Below are 22,703 nucleotides of genomic sequence, written 5' to 3'. Positions count from 1 at the left end.
AGCCGCCCGATCGGTATCCGATGCTCATCGAACGTAAGACGTTAAGTTATCAACGAGTCATCTGGCGGGGAAAGTGAACACGGTCTGACCCCTTCGCGAAAATCGAACGTGTCCTCTTTCCGATTTTCCGTATCAGAGAGCGCTCGGTAATATCTTATCCCCTCGATCTCTAAGGAACTCGGCTACCCTCTGAGGTTTCTATAGATCTAAGGAAAAATTGTGTTTAACGTAGAATCGTTCGGACGAAGAAGATAGAATTAGACGGATGGAATACGACTTGAATTCGGTGTTGACGACGCCGAATTCAAGAAAGTTCTTGATACATCCGTTTCGAAGTTTAAGATGTTATATAGGATAAGAGTGAACACCGGCAGCTTTCGAGTCTGAAGGATGATTGGTGATTCGTGGTATTTGAATGGAAATTACGAATCGCACTCCGTATTTTATGCAAGTAATACATCATTAATTATTCATGTACGTGTTACGCTATATCGTTTACCGATGCTTGTACAACGAAAATATTGTTACCATTAACACAAAATATGATTAATAACTTCATCGAGAAAGCCCTTCTCAGTGTTATCCGAGTCTAGTTAGATACTATGTCACTAGTAACCTGCTCTAACCAGGTTAACCCGCTCTTTAGAGCACTTTGGAACTGTTGGCTCATCGTAATTGCGGACGAAGAAGAGACGAGAGCGTTCACGATCAGAATTTCGTTGCCCCTTCAAACAAGTGCTGCACCATGCGGATTGCGTGCAGTATCTAATAAAAAGCAGGGATCTATCACGTTTGGTACCATTCTACCGTTTATAAGAACTTATATGGTAGGTATTTACCTTACCACCGACGAGGTACATAGAGAGATCGCTTATCTTTCAAATTTCATTGATATTTCAAAGTTTTATGTTCTCTTTCTCGTCGATGCCTATAACAGAAAGAAAAGAACAATATATTCATTGTACTAAGCGTTTTAACAAGTTTTAATTTATATAATTATCCTACCAATTGATAGAACACGGTCTCAGTTATGTTGCGAGGAATCAATAACATCACGAACGACGCTAAAATGATACGATGACTTTAGAGCCATCGATGGTAGAGCCAAATAGGGTAGATCCCTACTAAATTGGTTCTTATTTGTGCCAGAGTGGATCCAAATGAGGTAGATTCCTAGTTTCCTTCCAAATGATCACTTGATGCAGCACTTTCTAAGGGACATCGAAATGCGAGCACTCTTATATCCTTTCCGCTAAGGATTACTACCGATTATAGTAAATTTTCATGGGAAAATTAGTGGATAATTCGATCTATGATATAGATTAGACATTAGTTGGGATCACCATCCAAAATATTGGTGCAATTGTAACCAATCAGTCATTTAGTCCATTGTGATTGGGATCAGGTGTTGTACGGAATCGCGTATCTAGTAAATGTAAGGTTAGTGGACAACATATCCATTTCCGTACTCTATTTTCCCGCGTATTTTGTTACAATTGTATCGCGGCAGCGATGTACTTTAAGTTATTATATTCGTGAAAGTATTCATTTAAACTATAACTTTCCTACCTGTACATAATATTTTTACTCTGGGATTCGTATATATTCAACAAGTGGTTTCATTTCATGCTGTATGCGGTCTAAATTTGTCAAATAAGTTATCGTTAGGTTATAGTAATGAATCATTGACAGATTCGTCGTTAATCTTGTCAATCGTTGTAATGTAAGAAAAGCTTTATATTTCGATCTGGTTAGGTAAGAGAGAAACGGAATGCGATCTTTTATGTCTTCGTTTATCGTTTTCATTTAAATGGAGTAGCTTTAACATCATTTTATCGCTGCTTTTTTTCTGTAGGAAGGACTGAGATGAAAATGATGGAAGATAAGAAGGAGAACGATATTGTGATAGAGACGGTCATTCCTGTTAAGAAAAAGAAGATGAAACAAGGTACCTAATTTCCAATTTCTGTAATATTGCCAATGCGTGCGGTGTGAAAGAGAAATGAATAATTTGCTTCAGCTCAATTGCCGTTTCAAACGCAAAGTCCGGTGCAGTTATCGATGGTTGTGTCTAATAAAAAAAGGAAGCTAACGTCGCCTTCTGTGGACCACAAGAGTCCGAAAGCATTGAAAGTTGAGAAGAGAAATTTAAGCAAAGGTGGTGTAAATAGTGAATCGGACAGTGTTGCTGTTGATGCGAAGAGCATGGATGCTGATAGTGTAGAATTAGTAGATGCAGAAATTGAAAATGTGAAAGAAAATACAATGACGAACAAATTGGACGGTATAAATAAGAGTATAACCCCTAAGCGAACATTGAGTGGACAGAAGAAGTTAGATAAGCAGGAAAAATTAAAGTCGAGTCCTCTAACAAAATTCCTTCAGAAGAATGATAAGGCAGTAGATAGTTCGAATGAAAATTATACGAAATCTTTGCGGGAGGAGAGCAATGAATCAAATGAGAAGAGTGCTAAAACAGCTGCAAAGACTGATAAAAATACATCGCAGTCTGCGAGTAACTCAAATAATGAATTGGAAGATTCGTGTTCAAAAGTGGGTGAAGATAATTCCTTGTGCCAATCTGATACCGATGTGGAGCTTCTATCTTCCGATAATGAAGAGAGAGATGACCAAACAAAGTCAGTGGACACAAGTGCGAGCGATAGTGCACAAATTCTTAAAACCCCTAGACTGGATAAAACAAAGCAGAAGAAATTAACACCTAAGCAGCGGGAAAAGAAGTTGTTAAGCGCTAAGAAAAGAGAGGAAAGGCAAAGACAAAAAATGGTAAATTCCTGATTTTGCAGTATAAATATTGTACTTCGTTAATCCGCTTTTACTATTGTATTATTTTGTTTACTTCATTAGGAGAAAGAAAAGAAATTGAAGGAGGAACGGGAAAATCGACTGAGAGAAAAGGAAGAGAGGCGCAAGGAGAAAGAGGAGAAGGAAAAGGCTGAGAGAGAGCAGAAGATATTGGAAAAGAAAATGAGGGAACAAAGGAAGCAGTTCGAAATTGAGTATGCAGCTTTCTATTTCTAGTGTTACGATTTTACGCGAGTTTCAATCCTATATTTTGATAGAAAAATTAACTAAAGTAACATAAATCGATATGCAGGCAGAAACAGAGAGAGAAGCTAGCGAAGGAGGAAGAACGTAAAAAAAGAGAAGAGGCCAAGGAGGAGGAAAGGAAGAAGAGGGAAGAAGAAAAGTTGGAGGCAGAACGTAGAAAACAGAAAGCAGCGTCAAATTTCACGAGTTTCTTCGTCGCCAAGAAGCAAGAGAAATCTATCGAGGAAGAGAACGCGATTAAAGAGAAAAATTTCATGCCTTTCGAAGTAAAAGCGGACATGAAGGTAGCTCCAATCTGTAGAAGAATTTTAGATGAAGAGGAGAAACAGTTGTTGGAGAAAAAATGCACCGAAGGAAGCACGCGATTGTCAGACTTGTACCTTAGCGAGATTAAGCATAAAAGAATCGTTCCACGGAAGTCCTCGAAAACTTGGCCACTTGAAGCAAAGGATGACGTTGTTGTATTAGGTAAATGTTTATTTAGCAATTATATATTTCGTAATTATTTTATAGTGATATAATAAAAGTAATTTATCATTATTACTCTGTAGACGAGGAGAACGATGGTAGCACGAATATAGTGAGTCAAGACATCGTCGTAGAGAAGCAACGGTCTAAACTGCTACAGTTCGTTGAGAACCAACGTCCACCTTACTGGGGTACGTGGAGAAAACGCAGTTGGAATATTAACTCCCGAAGGCCATTTTCGAAGGACACGGTAAGTCACTCAAATTTAAAAAATCATTGCTGACCAATAGACTCTAAACATAACTCGATTCGGTTTCTGAGATGCACTCTTCGCATTACAAATTAACAAACAGTTCATCAGATTTTCAACAACATTTATTGCCACTTCATTTGGTCGCTTAATCCAATTTAATATGTTGAACCATCCCAAAGGGAAGAAGACTACAAAAGTAATCTTATTTAATCTCTTTTGTAAATATCGCGATTGTCCCACTTTGGGCATCAAATTCCTTGTTACAAATTCAGCAAAATTGATCAAAACTGTTCTCTAGAATATCTACGAGTCGGTATCGGAATTTAGCTTCATTTCTCGATTCTCTAATTAAATATCATCGTGCGAAAACAGCGTGTGAAGGCCGTAGATGCAGGAAGCATTGAAAGAAAATTCTCTCGATGTCTCTCTGTGCTCGATCGCTAGGTTCGCCACTTTATTGTATACAAGGAAGATTGACTAAATCTCCGTTGGCACAATGTTCATCTTCGCGCCGCGCAGCCCTCTGCCGCCGTGGAATAACGAGTAGGCGTTCTTCCTGTGCACTTTGCGATGCTTGGCCAGATGGTCGCTGCGCGCGAATCTCTTCGAGCACATCTCGCAGGGGTACGGTTTTACTCCAGAGTGGGATCGTCGATGCCTGGCTAGCTCATCGGATCGGCTGAAACGCCATCCGCAGCCAGGCCACGTGCACGCGAATGGCTTCTCACCGGTGTGTCTGCGTAAGTGGGCCTTCAAGTGGGACGCCTTCGCGTAGACCTGGACAAATAATTACACGGCGCTTATCGAGAAGACAGTAGATTAAACAAGGTCGCATTCTACCTTCACGCATCCTTGATAAGTGCAAGGGAAGCACCGATCTTCTGCCGCGTTCGCCAAATTCCGATTAGTGTAATCGTGAGTTGCCAAAGCTGCGGCGGCTGCTGATGAAATATTTTCTTCTACTTGATTGTTGTTGTAATCTGAAAATGGATACAAGAAAGAGGAAGAATTATTATTTCAAACGAAACAAATTATCTTATCTCGTAGGAATTTTTTGCTTTCCGCAATTTCCACTGGATATATTAGTTTGCGAAAATAGACGGAAGCAGAGTCATCTTCGAATTTCTAATACCATTGACCGCTCTCGAGACCCCGTGGTTGCTCGACTATTTGTTTCCAATGTAAACGTTCTTTCTTATACATACAATAGCCTCGGGGGATGCTCGAAACTTACCTATCCCGCTCGTTTCCAAAGTATCGTCGAGCGCTCTCAAATCGATCCCTAGCACCCATAGTGGCTCCTCCCGTTGAAACGTTTGCTGCGGGCTCGGCAGGGGCAAATGCAGAAATCCCTCGCAGCCCGCGGTGCATAATGGTGTCCTCTCCGGAAGTCCAGAGTTCCAGCTTTTATCTAGACACCATTCCAGCTCCGAGTCTAATTCGCTCAGCTCGCTCAGACATCCTGTACCTGGTAAATTAATCATTAAAATGTATTAACCACGCTAATTCGTTAATTCTTCAAATCCTAATTTGTTAATCGTGTTGTAGATAAGTCGTTCACTCCTTCTTGTCATCGCCTACCTGATAATGGCGTGGAAGTACTGTCGGACCATTCGTTCCAAGGTGTCTTCACCGGACAAGTCAGATCCGTGTAACACTCGATCGTGTTACCAAAGTTATTCGAGTGACCGTCGACGGTCTCCGAGTCGTCGCTGTGCGGCGTCGTTCTGCAAGAGGACGCCTCGTAGTTGCACGTTAGGGTGGTCGAGTTCGCGGCGAACAGTTGCCTCTCAACACCTGTGTCCGTCGTTAGACCCAACGCGGAGAATAATAGCTCGTCCGTCATCTGCACGAGAAACATCGTATGAGAAACGGAACTTTTTTTGTTTTTTATTGAGGAGATCGACAGCGTTCACGAAGGAGGAACAAATATCGTTGAATCGCCGTGGGCTGTTTATTGTTGCGAGTGTTGGTTGGATTAATCGTGCTGGATTAATCGAACAATAAGTCATGCAGCGCCAGCGCTCTATATCTGTTGATTAACATTCAATTCTATTTTGAGTTATCGCGGCCGAAAGAAAGAGGGAAACGTAGTGCAACCGCTGAGACGGATCTCTGTTGCTCTTCTTTTGTGTCTCTTTTATACCATTCTACCACCGTTCTTGAAATCTCGTTACGATTGTGATTGGAAAATGTTAATGGAATAGTTTCGAGTTAATCGTGTGTACAGCGCGAGGGAATTTCAATCGTTAGAAGTTTCGTTAGAATCGCGAGCATTAGCGATAAAGCGTTATAGTTATACGAGTGCTGCGTTCGTGCGATTCCTAAATCAAATCGGCATTGATTACACGTCAAAGTCTTCAAGTGTTCGGGTGCAAAACATCGTGAAATATGTGTTCTAAATTATCCAGTAAATTGCACTTGATATCGTATTAAGGATGATGCTCCATATCACTTAGGATTTGATTATATAGCACTCGTATTTGCTCGTTTCGATATGGTTTAATTTAAAAACAATCAGAGTTCTCAGAGATTTGCGACCAATGCAATTTTTACTCACATCGAACATCGCAGCTTCCTCTATCATCTTGCCCGCTATCAACTCTGTGCTAGCTACTCAAAACCGCGAGATTTTTCGTACAACGAATAACGTTGTTCGTTACGTTCAACTCTTCCTCGTTTGTTCGTTCTTACTCGCGATTCATGTGCAATTATTCCACCATTAGTCACTGTCTTGATTTTCTGTACGCACTATCACTTCCGATTGCCACTGTTACAAGGTTCCCGATACCGTTCGTCGAGCAAATCGGAAACAACTACGCGCGCACTTGTTACTCGAACCTCAATTGATCCTTCCAGTTCCTCCCTTTGAATTTTATTGCAACCACCAAACCATCGACGTCATTCGTGACTAAAAAGCTGAACCCTTACTCAACTGAATCATTACCAAAATACTTCTCACGATTGTCTCAATTTTATCGTTGCGGAAGAATCCAAAGGATAGTCAATAAAACTCTGTATTTTATATACAACTAATCAACTACTTAGAAAGAATTCTTCTCGATCTGTTCGCTCTGGAGAATCCAAAGAATCATCCACGACCCTTCCACTTTGGTAACAAAGCTTCAACAGCCCCGATCCGTTACCTTTGGCGAACCCAAAGCGAACTCTAGTGTCTACGAAACGCTTGTACTTTGTAAAAAAATTCAGCCGTCCAAATCGAAGTGAACCGTTTGACGAAAACGAACCGTGGACAGGTCTTGTTGTTGGCGAGTTAGCGGGACTCACCCTCACGAACGGTTACGCGGCCGAGGGACGCGTGGAGACTGCTCGATCCCGATCGAGAGTAGACGAGAGGCCCGTGGTGTCGACTTGTCGCCACACGGGCCGAGATAATCGTGGCTGTGCCACCCGGTCCCGTCGCCGTCGTTCTCCCCAGGGATCGCCGGTTCCAGAACACCGGCAGACGCGACAGCGAAACGGCTTCCTGGCTAATTGCTCGCGGGGACTCGCGCTTATTTACGACGCCAGCCACCCCGGATAATCGTCGTCTCCGCGATGACCCCCTTCGCCCCTGGTGGGCCTCTCAGGGAAGAACGGTGGCCCTTTGGCGGAGGTCGCCGTTCGGCGGACACCGTGGGGACCACGGGGACCACGTGGCCCTCCGATACCAGCGCTTTGGTCGCGAGGACGCTGTCGAGCGATGCTTTTTTTGCACGGCTCGTCGATGGTTGATGGACATTTGGCACGCGGTGCTGGACCAAATGCTACTTCTCCATTTAGATCAAGTTGAGGCTGACAATGATCGAAACGGGTGATTCTCTATATCTCGAGCAGTCTCTGTCGATTCGCAGCGGATTTGGAGAAAAGTGGAGAGAAACAATTCGAGGGACATTTCGAAGTACGAAGGGCTTGCGTACAGCTTGAACTCTGTCGAAGATAGGAGATTCTGATCGAAGTGATTCAATAAAGAGCAGCGTAGTACATTTCCAAACAATGTATCAATGAAGCAACCTATTATAATTGCAATGGCTTTGACCTAGAGCGAGAAAAAGAACCGGGGAGCCGATAATCCGGCTCGAAGTTAGCGGCACTAGCCGGCTCGGTCGCGTTCCGTAGTAACTTCGCTCTTTATCCGTGTCGCGGAGGGCTGACCTTAGATACGATCCTCGTATTTTGCATTCAATTAAAGTGTCAAGAGCACGCTGCAGCCGCGAGAAGTGCAACGTCTCGACCTTGCGCTTGCCAGCTCAACGCTTTCGGATAATCTTTATCTACTTCGTTATTTACCGGATCCGTTTGCGACTGCGGTGTTCGTCTTCGTCGCTGATACAATTGTAACGACACCGATTTCACGGACCAACATGACCAACCTCACTTTTTTCGACACCAAAAAACAGTTGATTTTACGATTTCCTCGAGGTTCTGCGTATCTTCTTTCGTACAGCGTACGCGTGGCTATTTTACTGGCGATGCAACGGTTGATTTCACCCCCGTTTGTTTACCTGCGCAGAAAAGTTGGTAGAAATCGGTGGATATCGGTCGAGTATCGGCTGGATAGTGTTTCACGCGAGCATAATGGGACACCGTGCTAATGGATATCTCTGGAAAACAGACCACCACTCGTCGACATCGATCTATCGATGTCTCTTATCAAACGGATTGACGCGAACGTTTGTTACGCTTTTGGGATCGACGCAGGAAAATTCTCCGACCGCGTCAGAGATTCCTGAACCGTGACTCGTTTCAGGAGATTACGTGAAGCGACAGAGCAGCGCGGTCATTTAGCCGATGATTAATTATTTCAACCCTGCGATCGAACGTACGTTCGCAAGAAGAAATGGACATGTATCGCAATATTCAATTCTGCTTAAATGCGCGTGTAACAAAAATTAGCAATGCATTAAGCAGCGACTTTCTGCGTGGTTGACAAACTTCGTTATCTTCGTTAACAAAATTAATTAGCACCCTTTTTCCGATGCCATGCGTGTCCTCTTTGAACGAGCCGTATCGCGTCAGCGTTTATCTATGCAATGACGCATTCGAGGTGCCTCGTCGCGTTGTCGGCAATTATATCGAAATATTAAAAAAAAAAATCGTCCATCCGACTTCGCGCCTCGGCGACGATCGCCTCTTCCTCTATCTCTACCCTTAGCCCCGCAGAGATTCATTAATTGCGTCGCTGATTGCGTCACCGTGCGACTGATAAAAAGCTCCGCACTTCGAAACTCTTCGTGCTCGATGTCGAAGTCGATTTCCACGAAGTCGCCAGTTTTTGTCCAGATTTCGAATCTGGATCACGGTGAATCGTAGATTGGATTTGAAGTACTGTCGCGAGTGGTGTTACACAAAAAGAAGGAGAGAGATTATCAGTAATTTCGTAGGGGCGAGCGAGTGGAACGATTTCCAATGGCGAACAGCTAGGACGAGGGCGGAGCTGAAGAAGCGTAACGCGATTAACAATTCGGGAATAAATCAACGCGACACGCGGTGATTTAATCTCCGGTGTGCCACGACGAGAAGCACCGGCTGTAATCTTAATTGGGGCATAAAACAACCATTACAGATGGCCCATTGGGCGACAACTTGTTAAATAATGTATCACCGCTTTCGCCAGGCACCGTTCGAAGCTCTACGCGTCGCATTCGACTGATAAACACCGTTTCCTCTGGTTTCGTCCGACGACGGCTCGACTTTCCAGACGTCGCAACGGTTTCCCAGACGCGGACGGCTGGACGGATCGTTCTCTCTGGTTAATTTATAATTTACGCGTCTTCACGTTATGGAGGGCTGTCCTGGTTATCGCCTCGATGCTAGAACTCTCGAAGACCTTGTACTTCTCACTTTTTTTCTGCTGCATTTCGTGCATCACTTCGCTTAGGTGCATCATAGCATCTTGAAATGTTCAGAAGGTAATTCTGTTAACTGATATTAGAATTATGAAATAACTCAATCCACGTATAATAGAGCCATTGATATTCTCAAGCGAAGGGGTCGAGGGTTGCATCTGCCCCAAGCGTTCCCAACGCCAACGTCGACCAATCTCACGGAAGTGTGAAGAAGCACAGAGGTAACCGAGCATAACTTTTCGAGATACGCGTTATCGACCCTTAAACGGTGCTGGAGGACATCGAAGGCCAACAGAAACGAGGGTTGCTCGAGCAGGAAAAAAACATCGAGTGGTCTGTCAACGCTTACGCGTCGACGACGTCTCGAGTGTCGCGAGGATGGTATAAAAGGATCACGCAGGAAAGCGTCACTCACCTCGATCACGCTGCCGAAAGCTGCTCAACTAGTGGCTGGCCCTTTTCCTTCTCTTGCGCCAGGTCCTCTCGCGCCGGTTTTCCTCGTCACGCCACCGACCGACGGAGCCGGCGATCATTCGCGATATCACGTTTCCCGCCGCTAATAAATTAATGTCAAAGGGAAGGTCCCGTAATTGATGCCCGCGCCGGGATCAAATCGACGTTGATTTATCGGCCGTGGCTGCGCCCGCGAACAAGGAAACCGACGATTTATTGACTTTTCGGGCCGCCGCAGGATCGCGGGACCCCTCCTGCCGCGGGACGGGCTCGTTTTGTCGATCGACGCGAGTTACACCTCGCGAAACATTCTAAAATACCGCCCAGACGCGAGAATTTCAGAATTCTTCTCGCGAAATCGAACGCGAGGACGCGAAAATCTATCGTTTACTATCTTCTGCTCGTCTCGATTCCATTCTGTACGCTGTCACGTCTAATTGGAGAACTTTGTCAAGGAAGAAATTACGATTTCGAATTGGTTGAAAAACAGCCACTGATGTAAGCTACCGAGTTAGTTGCACTTAGTGATCCTCGTTCTACGATTATTGAGGAATTGGTTTGCATCTCGCGATCTTCGTGAAGGAAATGGTCGGTTCGCCGAGCTCCGTCGCGATCCTCGATCGAACTCACTGCGCAAATGCGACACTGGACAATGCAGTCCACGGCGAACGTATCTTCCGTTTCCGTGTCGACTCTACGCTGGAAATATCGCTTCGAGTCGCTTGCTTCTTCTGCGAGCCGATACTCCAACGTCGTAAGCTCCTCTCTTCGATTCCAATCGGCAGTTTCGAAGAGCTCGACAACTCTCGAACTCGATCACGGATGCATCGCGCGACAGAAGCGCGATTTGCGATCTTCAAACGATGGAAGAGGTATTTCGTGACGAGTGTTCGCTGGTTTTCGCTTCTTCGTGGAACTGTCGCGTCGCGAATGGAAGAGGAGCGGGTTCGCGGCAACGCATCCGCATTTTCGGAGAACACCGACTCGTTGGCGAGTATCGCTCGGCGACTAAATCGTAAAGGGAATCGGACGAGAAGAGAGAAGCAGCACGTGCGACGGCGGTATCGCCCGTCAAGGAAGTCGCATTGATACCGACGTCCTGCTTAATCATGCCAGACTCCAGTCAGATCCATTGGCCGAGATCGTAACTAAAATAAACTGCATGGTAAACGGACGATAACGCGGCTCGCGAGGCCACACAGAGGAATCTCCGATGGTCCACGTTCGATTTCGAACGGGAAGAGTGCGAAAATCGGAGTCGATTCGGAAGTACGCGCGACGAATCGTCGAGTGTGCTTCGCTTTCGATTTTTCGAGCCTCGAATTTCGGAGGCTCCGACTTTAAACGAAACTTCCACTAGATACACGAGTATCATCGTTCAGTTTTATCGGTTGTAAAAAAAAGTGTTCGATAAAAGGTTGATTCGAGCCTTTAGTCGCACTTTAATAGATTATTTATAGCGCCATAACGAGCATCGTGTTTTGCGTTTTCCTTGTTCGTTATCTGCCATTCAACATGTAACGTAACTGTGTGTTTGCCACGGTGACGTCTGCGTCGGATCTGATCTTTTTTTCGAACCGCAATTAAAATCGATGTTTCTTTTTTTCTTCTCCAGAAATGGTTCAATTACGAGGTGGATTCGGACGACGAATGGGAGGAGGAGGAGCCAGGCGAATCTTTGCATGGCTCCGACGATGAGAAGGACGAGGAAAACGCGGAGGACAACGAGTACGATGTAGATAACGAATTCATGGTCCCGCACGGGTGAGTAAACGACGAATTTCTACGATATCGTTCAATTCTAACTCTTTCTTACTTTTGTGATTTAGGTACTTGTCCGATGAAGAGGTGCGAGCTGATGAGGACGACAAAGAAGACATGGTAAGTGTCCTTATATCAAATAATTACATCATATCTCTATTAACAGTCTTAACTAATATAAATGAATCCATCCACGGTTTTTTGCAGTCGCCTGAAACGCAGAAGTTCAAGTTGAAAGTATTGGGCGAACAATTCGAGTCCGAGAGGAAGTCGCGAACGTCGAAATTGAAGCCAAAAATACTTGGGTGCATCTGGAGAGGAGCTGACAACAAATTCGCGGCAAACGGTGAGCGTTTGATGTTCGAAATGCTGCGTGAACTTGTGAGAATCTCGTCTGATAACTCTTAACTTTGTGTCCAGTGCCAGAGAGAGCCGTGGATTTCTTGTCGGCACGCGAAGCCTGGGTACGTCAGATACCGGTGGTACTTCCGACCACGTCCGAGTGCGAGGGCAACGCAGCCGGCGAGTGCAGCACGCCCACGCAGCAACCTGCCACCAGTTCGAAGAAGTCTCGTGTCCCGGAAGAGGTTGTGCCGCATCTGATCCGGCTGATACACGGGAACACGCACAATTCGCGGTTTCTCGTGAACGAGTTCATCGCTTATTGGAGCAAGCAGGACAAGCCGCACGACAAACGTATCTCGAAGGCCAGCCTGGCGCAGAAGATCCGCGAGATTGGAAAATGGATGGCGTGCCCCGAGAAAGGGCCTATGTACACCAAGACCTGTTGGTACGTTCCTGAGGAAATCAGAAAGAAATACGTGGGATAAATATATAGTACAAAGATAGCCGGACTTTTGATAGAACTTTATTGAAAAAAAAAAATTGATGGCCAAATGAAATACTTTATGAGCAATAAAGTCAGATGAAAATTTTGCGGACGTCATTAACGACAGGCGTCGAAACGTGTTCTTCGAATTTCGTGATAACTTGAGGACCATTTGAAAATATTCTAAATCTCCAACGCCTTGTTTTATATTTATAAAAGCTTCAATGTATCGAATATTGTTCACATAAGTTATGCTGCTTGGATACAGTTACGGATGGAATTGAATAGAGCTATCTTTCTCATTCCTACTGAGAAGGTTCTTAACGAGCTTTTTACAGCAGTTCTTAACGTTAATAAATATCTTTTATAATACTCGTTATAGGAAATATAGGTCTGTCTGTATTAGACGTCATCTTATTTCGTTTATGATATAGTGTTATTTTTAAACTGTAATAATTACCAGAAGATCAGTTTCTTCCAAAAAAAAGTGTTTAGTTAGAAGAAGGTTAAGGAATATGCACTGCCACCGAGCATCGCTCGCTGTTTCACAAATGAAGTGTACGTTCTCGCGATGGATCCTTTTTAACAGAGTATGATAGGGGTTGAGAGACGCTTGTAACGAACCGTGTAGAGATGAGGAATTTGCTAGAGGGATGATATAGGAGGCGACAGAGGATTCAATTCGTGGATATTAAGGATAATAAGAATACATAAGGCCTAGTCTACAGTATAGCATAGTCCCTTATAGTTCTATGATTGAGTATAATTATACTGGAGGAGAATAAATAGCACCTACGTCTAATGCAATCCATATCCCTTCCATTAGCCAACTACTCATCTCTGTACGATATAATTGCTAGAAGTTAAAACTCGAAGGGTCAATAACAACAGTGACAATACCAAGGGAAGAGAAAGAACTGTTTACTGTCCAAGCTATGAGTTCCATGGAAAAAAATTAGTGCCAGGCGATCGTAGTATTAGTAGTAACTGATTAAGTCCTAAAATGGTAAACTAGAAACGTAACTTAACGCATTGATTATTACGGATTAAAAACTTTGGAATATTTTTTATATCCTTGAAATGTTATTCCTTCCTTCCGCTCAGCTGTTTTAATATCGTGTAGTTCGCAAAAACAGAACACAGAGACGTCGAAGATAAATTTCGTTAAAATTGTACGATATTAATTAGAGAACGCGTGTTGTAATTGGAAACCTCACCGAAGATCGACGTCGCAATCGCAATAAATGCTTCGTCTGATATATGATTTCCATCGCGTGATCGAAATAAGGATCGCGATTGGAACGCACTATCCTTGATCTGTAACGGGGAAAAGTAAGGCGTGCGTATGAAGCTAGCGACTCGTAATCTTCTATTTACACGCGCGCAGCTATACTATTGTAACGAAAATTATTACTCATCTGGTTTTTTAATGTACTGGAAATTTTCTTAAGGAAAAAGATAAGGTGTCCATGGCAGACTTAAACTTGCAGTCTCGATGGAGTCTCAGAACTACCAGAAATTCAATTGTTAAGACAATTCCACGTTTCCTTTGCTCGCGAAACGATAAAAACCGCCTCGATCCGAGCGACTCCTCTGTTCTCCCCTCCGTTTTTCAAAGCCCCCATCAGTTTCGTAGGGACAGGGACGGGAAAAAAGGGCGCGCTGGGTGGTTGGGGTGTTAATCTGATCCAGTAATGTGAATTATCCGGCGGATCCAGGCGGTAAAAAGTTTCGCAGCGGCCGGTAACGTTCGAGCACCGGGTTAATGCATCGAGCCGGCTTTGCGGAACGTGGAATTGCATTCCGTCGAAGCGTGCAACGGAATTAAATAAAATAGCTGCGAGCGAAAAGTTTTGCGCCGCGCACCATACCATTATTGCCGGCCGACCGGAAACGCGTGTCTTATTGGAATAGGACCGATACGACCCGCGGGATCGACCAGCCATTTTATCGTTCCCTTCGACTCCTCCGCGAGCTTTCACGGGAATAAAAAACCGTTTCGCGTCTTCTGTGTGCGGCTGCGTGTTTTTTCTGATGGAGATAAATGCGATCTTCGCCCCCCCCCGTAAATGGAATTGTATTTGCTCGCGCGGAAAGAATGATTCACGATTATTTATTGTTTAGCGTTCAATCAAATCTTGGAACAGCCGGATTCGAATGGAAGATTTCGATTTTAATCTTGATTTGATCTACAGCGAGCGAATTGGTCTTAAGACTCGAGCCCGCGGGACCGCGAAAAGGCGAGAGGAAAGAGCGAGCAAGGGTCCAGTAGGAAGTTTTATAGTCGCCATTGCGGGACGTAGCTCCAGGCTGCACTCGAGTCGGACAGCATATGGCTGGGATAAGGAAAGGTTCTGCCTTCAGATTACGGCAATTATCGAGTCACGTTACGGGATCTGGCGCCACGCGGCTTAAAATCGCAGAACCCCAGCGCAGAGCCCTCGGGAGTTGGCATGTTCGCTCGGAAGTGCTCGAGGATACGTGGACCAGCCGCCAAATGCGACGCTAATTCCATCGAGCGCTCTCAAGAAGCACTCAGTCACCGACAAACCGCTCTGAAAAAATCAAAACTTGTCAACCACTCGCGACTCGCCTGCACCCGCTGGACATTTTGTGAAAAACCTAGCCGTTCTCCAGCTGTCCATCCAAAAATCAATAATCCCACCTACGGAGGGTGGAAAATCCGCTGTGAACCGTGGTCGCAGCCTCCGCCACCGCGTCGAGGAACACCTCAGAACTCCCCTTGAACGGACGTCCGTCCAATTCGGACGGCAATTCCTCGGGAAGCTCTGCCAGCGTACCGTCGAGATGTCGCGGCTCGCCGCAGCCAATCAGAGGTGCCCCACCTCCGTTGTACCGGCTGCCCGTGTCTCCGGATATTAATGAGAGGATAGAGAGGCGGACGGATGGACGGAGACCGCTCGGATCGTCGATCTCTCCTCTCCTGAATAGAGAGAGGGAGAGAAAGCGGGGACCAGGTTCGATCGCGATGGAAAGAAGCGTCGGAGGAAGAGCGAAGGCCTGTGCCACCTCCACCCCGTTTGGCGGCGGACGTTAACGGGGGAGTAAGAGGAGTAAGGAGGCGGCGGAGAGGGAAGGTCTCCACCCTGGGACCACGGCGTGGAGGGAGAGGACGTCGTCGGGTCACGAGAAGCCGTCGGAGGGAAGTACGGAGACGGAGGGACGGCGGCGCGACCGGCGGAAGGAGAGAAACCGATTCCCTCGGTGTACGTGCGCGTGTGTACGTGCGAGTGACGCCGCTGCGGCAGCTGGAAGAGGCGGAGGATGAGGAGGATGAAGAGGCGGCGAGGAGGAAACGGAGCTTGAGAGGCTGGGTGGCAAGAGGGGGGCCCAGGGAGGGTGGAGAGAGCGAACGGCGAGCAAACGGAGAGAGAGAAAGAGAGAGAGAAGGGAAGAGAGAGGATCTAGACCCCACGTAGGAGACGTTCAATACTGTAGCAACGACGCCGAGCCAACGCCATTGGCTACCATTTTCTCTCTATACCTTCTAGGTATACACCTTGTACTCTATTCCGGTCTACTCCACTTTATTCCTGCCGCTGCTCCTGCTGCCGTTGCTGCTTGCTCCCCGTCCCTGCGTCGGCCACCCAACCCTTCCGCGTCGAGCGGTCCGGAGAGGTCGCGGGTATGGCTGAGACTCTGGAACAGGAGAATGGGATTCCTTCGTTGGCGATCGAGTCTATGGTACCAGCAATTTTTATGATTCCTCCTACCACACGCGTTACATCCTTACTGCAATTACTAGAAATTCCATTGGTATCCACTGCGAGCCCTTCGCAATTCTCATTGGTGGTATCCTTTTTCCAGCAACGTCCAGTCGAGACACTTACACTCACACCGGTAACGATCGACAACGATACAGCGTTCGAGAACGAGGATGTTCCCGATCCCTACGTAGACGGAACGAAGAAGAGGATCCCGCAGAATGGCGTCGAGGGGACGACCGACGCGGGAGCGCGCGTTACGCGTCGATCCGTTGATCCGCGGCTCCTTATGATTACCCTTAACCGCGGAACGATAGAACCGCGCGAGGTGGATACGGCCCCTCGAAGGGCGGGACGCTGTGGTCCGAGCTCGGCAATCATCCTGCGCCAGGACCCAAGCACCGGACCGTTTCGTGCCGATCGCCGTTAGAAGCTGGCTTCATCGTCGCGCGGGCCATCATCATCGCGCCGCCTCTATCCGGTCGCGCCTAGGCTTACGCAACCGGGTCTGCACGCCGCGGCGTTGCTTGCATTTATCCTAGACGTGACGGCTGCCAGCGAGCGAGCCGGCTTTCGGCCTTAGCATAATTGCCCGTAAAGGCTACGGTAATGCGTCTATTACGCCGATGCCTCTGTACACGGCTACTGACACCGGGCATCAATCCTGCCTCCGAGTATTCAATTAAGTACCTCCCCCCAATCCGCCCGTGCCCCTCGACCGCTCCGCAGCTTCGAGTCGGAGAACGCCAACCTGGATAGCGTGTTCTTTCCGGCGGTCTTCTTTTTCTCCACCCGGACAGCCTCTCGCCGGAGGTTCCTTTTCTAGACCCCTCGCGAGTCGATGGACTTTTATTCCGCACCGTTGGACGAGCTGGTGGTGGAGGAGGATACCTCTGCACGGACCCGGGTTACACTGATCTATCGCGCCCCGAGTTGATTCGGACGGGCTCTAAATATCGCGCCGGGGTCGGTAATTGGAGGTGATTTTGTTCGCAGGTGGTTGATTTCTAGGTACAGATTTCGGATAGCTTTGGAGGTGGAGGTTGGTTGGGGGTCGAGGTCGCGATGTTCGCGAGGGTTTTGAGAGGAACCAGACAGTTGATAATCGTTATAGTGTTTGTGGAATCGCTGGGTAAGTGGTTCCTGGTCAGTTTTCTAGAGTAGATTTAGAAACATCCAGAGAGCTCCTTTGGAAAGTTGATAATTGACATTTCATGGACTTGAGGTACCAGTTTTCTGCAACATTATACAATTGTTACGTGGAGCTGAAACATAAACGTTTTATGAATATTTTCAAGTCAGACATAGCTGCAAAGGCTGAGGGATATCCAAGCGCTGGCTGTTTCAACGTCTGGTAATGTAATTTCTGAAGCGAAAACAAGAGGCCAGTACAGTATAACGTTACAATCCGCTTTAAGACCAAAGGCTGCCATACAATACTCGCTGAAGCATTTACTGTACTCGCGTTACACCACCTTTGCATTCAACAGCGACTCGAAAAACCTACTTCAACTAGGTACAGAGTAGCTCAAGTTTTTCATAATTTAAATAGGACTTGTTCGAACACGGTGGCGCTAGTTGTATCGGTTACCCAATGAAATCGCAGATCGTCCAAACGACACAGCCTGTTACCTCGCCCCAAAACCTCGACACGGACACCGTCGTCCCATTTTAGTAACCTGGTCGCGGTTAAAACGCTCACGCGGCCCGCAGCTGCTGGATCTTATGCTAATCCCACCCCCGCGGGCGTGCGGCGCGCATCGCATGAAAAACTTGCTCGTTACACGCTCGCCCATAAATCTCCCGGTCTAAAGCTTAATCTGTTCCCGTGGCTGGCCGCGGAAAATTCGCCGGCACGCGCTACGGCCCAGCTGCGCGCGCGGATTTTCATAATTTTTCACCCTTCGGAGGGAAATCCCCATTCCGCCCCATTCCTCGCTCGGCCACCGTGGAAACTTCGCCTCCGCGTGCTCTCAATTATTCCTGGCGAACGGAGGACGCACGCTTAATAGTTTCCTAGGATGGAACATAGAAGACTCGTTTCTCTTGCGAAAAATGGCAAACATCTTTGGTGAGTTTGAGACCCTTCTGCAACTCAATTCATTCGCAACGCATTCTATGAAAAAATCGCGCAGTAAGAAACTCAAAAGTCCTATGAAAAACGCATTCTCAAAGCAACAAGTTACGCCACGTACGATTACGAGATGCAAACTTTGCAAACAGTATCGCGATTCCAGCTTCGCGTTTGCAGAATGGTCGACCGTGCGTAGAAATGGTAGCGTGCACGGACACGGTCACGGGACACCGTAGTCGGACTCCTAAATCGGGTCTCGTGCGCCGCGAGATTGGTTACGCATAATAGGAGCCTCGCCCCCGAAGTGTTGCCCGGCGTGTTCCCGCACGCTTGGTTCCCGCAGCCAGAGGAAAGAAAAAGGCGTAGCGTGAGAACGGGCGGAGGTGAGGGCCCACGGCGACGCTGCTCTCGAGCCTCGGGACGATCGCGTGAAATCCCAAATGTAGACATCGCCGCGTGAGCGTCCCAGAGGGAAAACGCGTGGAATCCTCGAGCAAGTGGCACGCTATCCCTTCGAGTCGTCCACGGATTGCTGCGTGTTTCCTCCTGGTCTTCGAGGATCGACCATATTCCATCGGAAGAAAATCGAAGAGAGTGTTTCTTCTTGGCGCGAATTAATCGTTAATCAAATCGTTGCTTTTCCACGTCTCTAATAGGCGTCTTATCGCGTACGCGAGAATGGATCACGCTCGACTAGGAGGTATATAGATACGTAACAAGGGTCGCGAGTTTCCAGTACAGAGGGCCGGACAGAACACGTGAGGAGGCGGTGGCGGAGGGCACGTAGGGGCCATTATGGAGATGGATCTTCCTTCGAATAAAGCTCGGAACTCGGAGGCGAACAGGGTGGTAGTTTGAAGTGGCGGCACCGACAGTCGCTGCGAGGAATCGGGGGTGGAGGCCAAGGGGTGGTAGCCTAGCGATGGGCATCCGAGGGTTCCTCGCGCGCCAGTCCCATGAATATTAATATCCTGAGCGAGATCAAACTTTTTGCCAAAGATTTCACTATTCTGCTAATCGAGATTCCACTCTTTACTTTCAATCACACGATTCCTCTTCTTAAATACCACGCACGATTAACTAAGAATCCCCTACTTATAATATATAGAAAGGAAGTATCGATAAAAAGAAAGTCTCTGTGTTTAAAAATTTGCCGTTTAACAAAGCGCGAAGCTTCTCAGATTGAACAGAGCGCAGGATAATTCCGTCCACGGAGTTCCGCCGGATCTCGAGGCCATCGCTAGCGGTGGAAAACGCGGTACGAAGGAGGAGAGAGAGGTCTGGCAGGGTGGAGGCGGGTAGTCGGTGGTAATATATCACCCTCTTGTCGTCCGTGAGACGCGAGTAAGCCTGTCGGCCAGTACCCACCTTCTCCTGTTCCTCCGCCACGTCCTCCGACTCCTTCTAACCTTCCTCCTACGACCGAGGTGCAAGAGGGAATCGATATCTAGGTACATTCGCGGGCAACTCTCGCCGGACGAGTAGCATCTCCGATTGTTAGCTGGCGTGTACATAGCTGCTCCTATCGCCGGGACGAATCGATGATCCCCCGCGTCTGCCGTCTCTGTCGTTTGTTTTAATCCACCCGTTCGATCCGCTCGCTAATTCGTTCTTTCGAACACGTTTCCTCTGGCTCGATCGATGTTTGAATAACTTTTGCAGTGAACATTGAAGATACCCGCGCGCTACTGTACACAGTTGAATTTATTTTAGTCTTATCTTCGCGCGATTGCATTTAGATTTCAAAGCGGTGAATTTTGGAGGAAGAGAAGAGAACGAACAATTTTCTACAGAAATAATTGCACCCCTCGAATCCTCCGCGTCAACCGTTGCGGAAGACCGTTCCCCTTCCTGTCCAACAATTACACCATCGAGCATCGAAACGATATCGCGCGAGCAGCCAGTGCTCGAAAATCACTTAAATGGATCAGAAAATCGATCGATCGCTCGTCTGGCTCGCCTGGGGTAGTCGCGGAACCGCTCGAAGCGGTGGAACTTTCTAGCGGGGCCGCGTCTGCATCCGACAACCGGATGTCAATGGAGTCGGTAGCGAAAGGTCACGCTCGGATGCGCTCGAGAAACAGAAAAGCTATATCAATACGCTTATCGCCGCTGCAACTGGTCCAGGATAGCGGTGCTTGAACCCCTCCGGGTTATTCAGTCTGCAACCCCTTCCGCAGTCGCAACCACGATCGCGTTCCTCGATATAGGGTCACGGGGATGAGCCCACGCGAATCGTATCGAGGTTGCGGTCAAGTATAACCAAGGATTATCGTAATCGCACGGAAAACACGCTCTCCTTGATCGATATTCTTCTAAAATCAACCCTTGCTCCATCCACCCTTCCTCTCGTTTCGATCGACGAACCGCTACAGTGTCACACCCTCGTTCTCAACTTTAAAACACCCTATACAAGGACCAACGGCGGCGAAACGAGCAACGAGACTCGCAGAGAGCGACGTACCTAGAAAGAAAAGGTAGAGACACCGGAAAGGGAAGCGGCGGAAGGAGGGAGTAAGCGCGGGCGGTGGACGGAGGTTGTAGAAGCGTGGATCGATGTGTCGCCGCGTGTCCAGCGGTCACAGGCGCTTGCGCCTTGACGTCCTCCCTGTCCTCCAGGACGTCGCCAGCCCTCCTGATTCGCTCGACCCTGTGACAATCCTCTCGCGATCGTGTCACTCTCCACCCCACCACGTCGACCTGTGGCACCACGGTCGAGCGTCCGTGTCGCGCGGTCCTCCGCGTCGTCTGTCGCGCTACCAACCGTAACTGGCCGCCCAATGTCAACCAACCGACCACGGCTGTGACAGATTCCACGGCTTGGTCGCCGCCCTTCGTGGGTGGGGCTGTCGCTCGTTTCTTTCGTTCGAAGAAAAGAAACTGTACGCGTTCATTTGCAATCGGTTGCTTTCATTTTTATAAGAAAATTTTAGCAATGAGAAACTACAATTTATCGAGCGCGAGAGAAGGTAGAGAGAAAGATAGAAAGAGATATGGGAATTATTTTATATTGGTTGCTTCGATTTTTATAGGAAAATTTCAACAATCAGAAGCTAAAATTCACTAAGCGTGAAAGATGGTAGTAGACAGAAAGATAAAAAGAGGTATGATTGTTGGATACGCGTAACTCGATCGCATCAAGAGGATTATAGATAGATCACGAATCAGAGATTACAATAGATAGAAGATACAAATTGTAATAAAATTATTAAGATCCAGCGAAGCTTCTCTGGTTACGTAAGAATCGTTAGACGAAGACGACAGAGTTGATCCGCGCGTGGACGGCGCCGCGATGGCCCGATAAAACGGGAGACGACCAAACGGACGACACGCGAAGCGGTCCCGTTGATTGGACGGGAAAGCGGCTCGGTGTCGCCGAGTGGAAAGCGTCGTCTGCTCGAACGAACGGTGTCTCTGGCCACGGGATTCGTCCCCGTCGAGTCTGAATGTCGTCGAGCTGTGTCCCCGCGGCAGGGCGACACCAGCGACAACGGTGATTGGCCGCCAGCGGGGACAGGGGCGTGGTTAACCTCCATCGCTGTCTTTCGATAATTGCACCGCGCTCTCACCTGAGAATCGAGCCACTTTTCCTCGTTTCTATCCTCGATTAACGACTATGATCAACGATCCACTGGATAATCGTCGCGAATCGCGTTCGATCCGTCGAATTCGCTCGTCTGGACGTTGTTCTCGTAGAATTCGAAAGAAGTGACTGTAGTTTAAGCGTGCGTTACATAAAGATGTAATTGAAAAGTCGAGTAAATAGTTGGCCCAGCCGATTCGAGCGCTGACCGATTACACGAAAGTGTAGGTATCCGATAACAGTAATTACCATGCATGGTCGCCGATCTCTTTGTATCTTGGGCATCGTCCACCGAAGGTGGGTTTTAAAACAGCCCGCGACCCACCTCCTCGCGGTGGACCGAACCTTTCCCTCGATGTGTCCTACAATTTACTCGACTTGTGCACGAGTCGTCATTATCTCTTCACCCTCTCCACGCGGCCCGTTCAACGTCACCTCGCGCAGACATTTTCATTACGCGCAACCGCTCGTTAACTCGGTCTCTGTCGCCCGCGTCGATGCGAGTACGCTCTCTGAGACGAGCAAAAAGAAGAGCGCGGCGAACGGGGATAAATAAGTAGAAAAAGAAAGGGAGGAGAAAATTTGCGATGAATCAGAATGCATCGAGGACGACCTCGAGCACCTCGTTCGACTCGA

The 22,703-nt window shown here is 47.5% G+C and overlaps 3 protein-coding genes across 5 annotated transcripts in view; 2 read left to right on the top strand and 1 right to left on the bottom strand.

Moving 5' to 3' along the window:
- The window catches only part of Mob2 (MOB kinase activator 2), a 146,987-nt gene that overhangs the window by 66,702 nt on the left and 57,582 nt on the right, over positions 1-22,703 (top strand). The window lies entirely within an intron of this gene.
- Positions 1,646-12,832, top strand: LOC143422124 (uncharacterized). 2 transcript variants are annotated; one of them, XM_076892548.1, is made up of 10 exons: positions 1,646-1,755; positions 1,856-1,948; positions 2,021-2,787; positions 2,869-3,020; positions 3,119-3,540; positions 3,624-3,790; positions 11,711-11,859; positions 11,925-11,976; positions 12,064-12,202; positions 12,277-12,832. In XM_076892548.1, the coding sequence occupies exons 2-10, from the start codon at positions 1,867-1,869 to the stop codon at positions 12,684-12,686; spliced, it is 2,340 nt and encodes a 779-aa protein (XP_076748663.1). In that variant the 5' UTR covers positions 1,646-1,755; positions 1,856-1,866; the 3' UTR covers positions 12,687-12,832. The 2 variants fall into 2 exon arrangements, with proteins under 2 accessions (XP_076748663.1, XP_076748664.1); XM_076892549.1 differs by lacking the exons at positions 1,646-1,755; positions 1,856-1,948 and having other exon boundaries at positions 2,012-2,787; positions 12,064-12,208; positions 12,283-12,832.
- On the bottom strand, positions 4,211-10,511 carry LOC143422146 (uncharacterized). 2 transcript variants are annotated; one of them, XM_076892594.1, is made up of 5 exons: positions 10,058-10,511; positions 5,375-5,639; positions 5,028-5,261; positions 4,634-4,773; positions 4,211-4,570 (listed from the first exon to the last, which is right to left on the bottom strand). In XM_076892594.1, the coding sequence occupies exons 2-5, from the start codon at positions 5,637-5,639 to the stop codon at positions 4,271-4,273; spliced, it is 939 nt and encodes a 312-aa protein (XP_076748709.1). In that variant the 5' UTR covers positions 10,058-10,511; the 3' UTR covers positions 4,211-4,270. The 2 variants fall into 2 exon arrangements, with proteins under 2 accessions (XP_076748709.1, XP_076748708.1); XM_076892593.1 differs by lacking the exon at positions 10,058-10,511 and adding an exon at positions 6,354-6,665.

The sequence above is a fragment of the Xylocopa sonorina genome, chromosome 3, assembly GCF_050948175.1.
Source record: "Xylocopa sonorina isolate GNS202 chromosome 3, iyXylSono1_principal, whole genome shotgun sequence".
Taxonomy (NCBI): Eukaryota; Metazoa; Arthropoda; class Insecta; order Hymenoptera; family Apidae; genus Xylocopa; species Xylocopa sonorina.
The sequence above is the reverse complement of the archived record's forward strand: the minus strand, read 5'-3'. Positions and strand labels throughout refer to the sequence as shown.

Bases quoted from the DNA above. Each gene is read 5' to 3' on its own strand.
- LOC143422124 (XM_076892548.1), top strand. From the start codon at position 1,867: ATGAAAATGATGGAAGATAAGAAGGAGAACGATATTGTGATAGAGACG. The intron at 3,791-11,710 runs GTAAGTCACTCA...TTTCTTCTCCAG, and splicing joins GGCCATTTTCGAAGGACACG to AAATGGTTCAATTACGAGGT. The intron at 11,860-11,924 runs GTGAGTAAACGA...TTTGTGATTTAG, and splicing joins GAATTCATGGTCCCGCACGG to GTACTTGTCCGATGAAGAGG.
- LOC143422146 (XM_076892593.1), bottom strand. From the start codon at position 6,380: ATGATAGAGGAAGCTGCGATGTTCGAT. The intron at 4,774-5,027 runs GTAAGTTTCGAG...ATCCATTTTCAG, and splicing joins TTTGGAAACGAGCGGGATAG to ATTACAACAACAATCAAGTA. The intron at 4,571-4,633 runs GTAGAATGCGAC...TTATTTGTCCAG, and splicing joins CTTATCAAGGATGCGTGAAG to GTCTACGCGAAGGCGTCCCA.